This window comes from Arachis ipaensis, chromosome B06, assembly GCF_000816755.2.
Source record: "Arachis ipaensis cultivar K30076 chromosome B06, Araip1.1, whole genome shotgun sequence".
Lineage (NCBI taxonomy): Eukaryota > Viridiplantae > Streptophyta > Magnoliopsida > Fabales > Fabaceae > Arachis > Arachis ipaensis.
The window spans coordinates 122,022,340-122,029,374 of record NC_029790.2 but is presented as its reverse complement, the minus strand read 5'-3'; the positions used below and the strand labels follow the sequence as shown (position 1 = coordinate 122,029,374).

The 7,035-nt window shown below is 39.4% G+C and overlaps 2 protein-coding genes across 2 annotated transcripts; both read right to left on the bottom strand.

Annotated features, from left to right (window-relative positions):
- Window positions 296-2,505, bottom strand: LOC107647451 (glycosyltransferase family 92 protein RCOM_0530710-like). The gene is made up of 3 exons (XM_016351525.2): window positions 2,197-2,505; window positions 1,066-2,109; window positions 296-962 (listed from the first exon to the last, which is right to left on the bottom strand). Exons 1-3 carry the CDS (start codon window positions 2,330-2,332, stop codon window positions 433-435), a joined length of 1,710 nt encoding a protein of 569 aa, XP_016207011.1. The 5' UTR covers window positions 2,333-2,505; the 3' UTR covers window positions 296-432.
- Window positions 3,836-4,861, bottom strand: LOC107647450. The gene is made up of 3 exons (XM_016351524.1): window positions 4,687-4,861; window positions 4,375-4,632; window positions 3,836-4,167 (listed from the first exon to the last, which is right to left on the bottom strand). Exons 1-3 carry the CDS (start codon window positions 4,859-4,861, stop codon window positions 3,836-3,838), a joined length of 765 nt encoding a protein of 254 aa, XP_016207010.1.

The window sequence follows — 7,035 nt, the reverse complement described above, 5'->3', positions numbered from 1 at the left end:
GTAAAGAGGAACTAGTATATTCCTTTGTTATAAATGTTAAAGAATTATTTAACTTGCCCCCCACCACAATTTTTATTAGATTTCAACATGACAATATTTATTAAATATACAATACAACTATACAATTAGGCAAAAACTTTCTAAAACTATGTTGTTATCTTTATACAAAACGTAAACTAGGTACTTTTTTAATCGGTACGGTAATGCTACAAAAAATAATAAAAATTTATTTTATTTAATATTTATTAATTATTATAATAATTAATAAATATTAAATAAGAGATGTTTTGGCTATCTTTTGTTATTTTTTTTTAGGAAACATTTCTCTTCTTTTATACACCATTTTCCATCATCATTACATGATTCCATGATAAGGATAGAGCCAAAACAAAATTCGAAGTGTTACTCTCCTACATTTAGAAAGTGATGACATCATAAACGGTCTATGTTGTTTCTCCTTCGCCTTCTTTTAAAATGGCGTTCAAATTCAGGTTCCCAAGGTAAAAGATGGGTTCGCCGATCCCTAAAATTTCTTAACACCCAATTCCTTAGCCTCATATCCTTAACCTCACAAAACCGGTTAGACCAGTCTTTTGGTTCAACCGCTTTAGTCCCTACACCAGGAGCCCTATCCTTTGACCCCACATTATTCTCTTCTTGCCAATCTGCCACAAATGCTGAAACCCTTCTATAGAACTTCTCCTTGAACACTTCCCAAACTTGATACTTATAATGGTTAATTGCCATCACACCCTTCTCAAGTTCAATGGCCACAAATGGTGTTCTTAGATGGAAATGGTGCACCACATTGATTAGGCTTTGGTTCAAGGCATCGGGCCTTATTATGCTCTTATGCCTTTCACTTCCCAATAATCGACACGTGTACCCGACCGTTACCCCTTCACGTGGGACTTTTTTCAACCCTGAAGGCCCAAAGCTGTAGCATCGTGTTCTTATCTCACCTGAAAACAATGTTATTAGTTAGAAGTGCATGTCCAACTAAATGTATAATATTATATATTGGGATTAATGAAGACTATAGAACAATAAAGCTCGAGAACTGACCTAAATTCTTAACCTTGGAATAGAGCTTAATCACTTTGTTCAAGGTTCCTCCTCCCCTTATATTGAAAAACTCATCCACATCGATGAACCCAACCCACTCACACGATGACCGAGCTCGCAATGCACAATGTGCAAAACCAGCTTCTTGCGTCTTCACCCAAGGCCACAAGTGTCTTGTGATGTTGTATCCAATGCTCTGTAGAATCCCAATCACTTTCTCTATATCATCATCACTATTGTTATCATATATGAACCAACGTTGAATCCCAACTTTACCATGGTACATCACCCACTCTTTCAAGAATCGCGCTTGGTTGCGCAACATAGTGCATAGGCATATCTTATGAGCTTTTTGTTTTGGAAAATTTTGATATGGTTCAAGGGATGGCTTCGCTATGGAGGGGAAGATTTCCCCACCGTTAATTTTAATTGAAACTTTGATAGCATGGGCTTGGGCTTGGGCTTGGGCTTGTCCACTCAAAATGCTCATGGGTGTTCTACATCGAACAATCTCTTGAGCAACAGATACAGCCTCTGATGATAGTATGAATTTGGGATTCTTGAAATCATAACCAAACACGCATTGGAATTTGGATGCTTCAGCGAGTCGCTCGGGACGAAGATTGAGGCCTTTCACAAAGACGATGGTGGTGTAGTCACGATCATAGAGGGCTTCATACACTAGCGTTTCCCAGTTATGGATGAACAAATCTTTAGTCGGAATTGGATCCTTTGATTTTGTTGCCACCGATATTGTGTAGCCATGTGGATGCATTGGGCACCTTATGATTTGTTCATAGGGTTGAATCACATTGACTTCGATTGGAGTGTGGGTAAATCGAGTCTTGGATGAGTTAACAAGAAAATAAACGCATTGGATTTCGTGTTGGGAATGAAAGTGATGAAACAATGATGAAGGGTAATTTAGGAAAATTAAAACTTGATCTGGAAGCATAACTATATCTCGTAATGTGGGAGAGTTCTCGTGTTTTGCTTGCATGATTGAATTTCTCCATATTGAGCTTGTTTTATGGGAAAATGATTCTGCTCATTGTGGCAAATAAATAAATAAATAAATAAAAGGAAAAATAATGAGAGAAAATAAGGTTGAAATGAAAGAAAGAAATGGACCTGGGAAATAGAAGCGACGAATGGAGGAGAAAGTGAAGGTGGTGAAGAGGACGGAAAAGATAACAACAATGAGGGTGCACCAGAAGAACGTGCTCCATGAAATGCCACCACTATTATATTTCTTACGACCTTTCATCAAAGTGGAGGAGAGTAGTGATTTTTAGGCTGCTTCATCATGTTAATAATTTACATACATTTGATGTGATTCTCTTTCTTTTTTCTGAGTTTTGCCCTTCTAGGAAGAGGGTAAAAGGAGGTAAAGAGACAAGAGGGAAATGTGGGGATTCAATGGATGGAAAATTTGGTGAGTATTAGGGACAATGGAGTGTGTGAGAGAAATTAAACTATATATAAAACTGAAAACCATTCTTTCTTCCTTTTTTTTTTTTTTTCACCATGTACATTGTAGCATTCACTAATGCAATCATTAGATTGTTATTATTGGTGGCTACGGCTAAGTTCTCCTACTTTAGTATTTATATGTATAATCATGGACACTAATCAGATTATGCATATGCCAATGAGTTATAGCTTAAATGATATAGTCTCCTCATACTCAATTAAAAAGTTGCGGGTTAGAGTCTCCTATTTTTGGTAAAAAAAAAAAAAAATCAGATCATGCATATTCATTTGTTGCTAAATTAAATTTACTAAATTATTTGTTGTTTTGATATTATTTCAAACAAATCAGAGTCAATAGGTTTTCTTTTTTTTTTTTGAATGAAAGCTCGACACAACAGGTGGAGCATAGGGACCAGCAGCATAGAAAAACTAATAACTAAAAACTAAATTAAATAGACCAAACAAACGAAGCTGTAGATACCCTTTTGTCATCTCCGGCATTGCCATCAACAACAGAAAGGGTCAACCCCTAACCACTCCTTATAGCTCAATGCAGACATGTTGATAATCTCCTCAACTCCTTTTCCTTTGTTCTGAAAAATCCTTCGGTTCCGTTCCAATCATAAGTTCCAGATGATCGCGCATAAACACACCATCCATCTCTTGCACTCCTGTTTTGTACTTGAGCTCTCAGTCCAACTCTGGAAACCGTTTCACATGCGATAAGAGCCCCGTCATGAATCTTCCGACCCTTTACAAAAGCACTCTGTGTCTCGCCCATTAGTCCTGGCATAACCCCTCTCATTCTCCTAACCAGCATCTTCGAGATTACCTTATATACACACCCCACCATGCTAATTGGCCGCAGATCTTTTATTTCCTTAGCACCAGGAAACTTGGGGGCCAACGCCACCCATGTGACATTAGCATCAGGTGGCAACCTTGAAGATTGGAAGAAACCCAACACCGCTGCCGTGAAGTCCGATCCTATATCATTCCAACACTTCTTTATGAAGTTCATGTTGTACCCGTCACATCCTGGGGCCTTGGACGATTCACAATCCCACACTGCCTCTTTAATCTCCTCAGGTGATGGTAGCACCTCTAGTGCAAGAGAATCCTCCTCGCTGATCCTTTCCACCAGACCATCTCTGAAACCCATCTCAGGGGACCTCTCTTGATGATATAATTCTTTGTAAAATTTCCTGATGGCAATTTTAATCCTAGCTTGATTCCTTATCAATCTTCTATTAATAGCTAGTGTATCAATCATGTTATTCCGCCGTCTCGCCGAAGCTCAGTTATGAAAGTATCTCGTATTTTTATCCATGTCCTTTGCAAGCCTCGACCTTGACATCTGCTTCCAATGTAATTCTTTCCTCACATACCATTTCTCACAGCACTTAACTAACGCCTTCCTTCTTGCTTCCACTGTCTCATCATAGTTCCCATTGCCAACCATGTCATCAATCTTCTGAATCTCTTCCTCAAACTTCAAAATTTTCTTGTCCATATCACCAAAGTTGTCTCTGTGCCATCTCCCCAAAGGAACCGTCAACGCCTTCAGTTTATCGGTGAATTGTATCTCTCCCATCCCTCTCCATTCCTCCTTGACCATCCTTAGAAACCCTTCATGAGTAAACCACGAATCCAGACTTCGAAAAGGCCTCGGTCCAACTCTTAGTCTCTTCTCTTCCACTATGATAGGATAGTGATCTGACAACCCCCGTGACCCACCTCTCAAACGAGTCTCCGGGAATGCCTCAAGACATTCCAAGCTAACCAAAGCTCTGTCAATACGGCTACATGACTATCCTCTGAACCATGTAAACTTACGGTCTGAAATTGGCAGGTCCACCAAACCCATGTCATGTACCCAAACCTTATAGTCCTGTGCCGACAGAGGTAAGCTATCTAGACCTCGCCTTTCTTCCACTTGGCCAATCTCATTAAAGTCCCCTAGAAAACAACAGGCGCTTGGACATAAGCCAGCCATGTAACTCAGCTCCTCCCACACAACACGTTTCTCATCTCTAGTGTGAGCCCCATAAACCAAGAAAAACGCACAGTTAACAGACATCTCTGACAGTACCCCTTCAACACACAGTCATCGCTCACCTTTATAGCAATTTCGCATTTTAAAGAAACCATCATCCCATATTAATAACAAACCACCAGAGACACCATCAGACTCCACATATTCCCATCCCGCGCTTCCACTCCCCCAAATTTTCGATACATCAAACCTTGTCACTAGCTGTCTTTTAGTCTCTACCAAACCTAACATATCCAACCTATGTTTTCTCTTGATTTCTTTTACCATTCTCAACTTCCCGTCACCCCTTAACCCCCTAATATTTCATGAACTGATAATCATTTTGAAATATAATTACACACCTTTTTGAGATTCTTCGGCCTGCTTCATCTTGCTTTAGCCTTCTGTTTTGTCACTCTTCTCTTACGAGCAATCTCTTCATTCTGTTCTTGGAGGATAGCCATAATGTCTTCCTCTTCATCAAGTAGCATTGCTCCAGACTCTTTTGCTAGCTCCCATGTCTTGTGGTTTTCCAGCATTTGTTCACCCAAACTTGCATACTCATGACTGCTGATCTCATCATCATTAAGGTGTGTTTGTTCGCCTTTATGATTACCTCTATCACCATACCCCTCCTCCACATTCTGAACGGGCCTATTCCTGTCACTAGCCAAATTAATTCCCAATCCTGGCTTCCCTGTGCTTACATCATCACCAGCAACTGTTTCATGATAGTCATCATCACTATGCCGGTTCCCCCCTCGACCGGTTGAGCCTTCTCATGATTCGTCACAGCCCCCTCCTCCCTGACAATGTATTTTCCCAACCCATAAGCCCCTGCCGTTGTCCCTTTGTCGCCTCCTGCAACCTCCATCTCTCCTGCGATGCCGTCCCTAACCGGCGCACACCCATCAGTCAACCGGGCGACTTCTCCGTCAGTCAATCTCCGCCTCGACGATTTCCGGCTGATAGGCGCAGAGCTCTCTTCTTCTTCCTCGCGCTCAGATCCGTCCCACTCACCCAGGTCACCCTCTTCCAACCTTCCCGCAGTGCATCGTTCCTCACCTCCTACATCGTGCAAGACGTATCCTCCGCCCCTTCCCGCTTTCCGACCTCGCTGCCCGTCATCTCTAACACGCGTGGTTCCCCTAGCAGCGCAGTTGGAGCAGCAGGAACCGATCCCATCCCTTGGATCAGCCTGACTCGACCCGTGGAGGCATGCTGGATTCCTTGGATCAGACCGACCCGACCAGTCAATAGGTTTTCTTTTTTACCTTTTTCTAATTTTTACTACAATAAAAGTACTTACTTTAAGAAAATAAAAGGAATAAAGTATCACCTTTTATTAAGAAAGGTTTTAACGCTAACAATTTGAATTATGAAATATAGAAATTAACTTAATATTCATTAAAGATTAAATTAGTTCCCAAAATATTTGACAAAAAATTACTCAATGAACTGCCTACTTTTTGTAGCATTGTTGGACTAATTAAAATTTTTGGCGGGTAGCAAATTAATTTAAATCTTTCGTAATTATATTGTTTGTGTTCAAATTTTTCAGTTTGTGAAAAGTAACAGATCAAAGATAAGTGAGTGAGAAGAAAAACTAGAGTTACTTGAAGAGATTGAGAGTAGAGGAAGCATATCCTTGAATTAGCTTCTGCTTTTGAGTTTGTGAATTTTTGTTCCAAATTGATTGAATGTTAGAATATATAACTGATATATATACATAGTTGTGAGGAAAATATCTCTGACTATATCTAATTATTTCTAATGTGGAAAGTAGTTAGCAATTGTAACTGACTCATAACAACTCAAACTAACAAACTTAAACTAACTTCTACATTCTCCTTCATGACCTCACCTCTTTCTTCTGCTTTTTTATTTGGGATAAGTAATTAAGTTGAGGAAGTTGGTTCAGCTACTAGCTACGCAATGCACCATGAGCTTATCTCTTAGCTGCAGAAAAGAGGCTGAATGGAGAGCCTTTGTAAGTTTACCTACAATGCTTGTCACATACTGTCTCACAAAGTGTAAGTCAATCTCATAATATTTGGTCTTGGGGTGCAGAATGAATGTGATTTGCAGTCAATAATACAACACTTAAATTCTCACAATAAACAGTATAGGTACAGATGATATAAGGTACTTCAACTCACTAAGCAACCCCTTTAATCTAAATCAATTATGCAACTATATTAACTTAAGGCTCTGTATTCAGCTTTTGTACTTGACTTTGCTATGTGTGTTTTGTTTCTTAGAAGACCAAAACACTCAATTCTTACCAAAGAACATACAAAATTCTCCAATCGATTTCCTAGCATTAAGATCACCGGCTCAATCAAAGTCACAGTAGGCCGCTATCATAGAATTATAATTTTAGTAACTAAGTTTAACAAAATCTTGTTATACATATATTAAGTGCCTTTTTCTAAGTTTTTTTTTTTTTTTCATTTTTTACA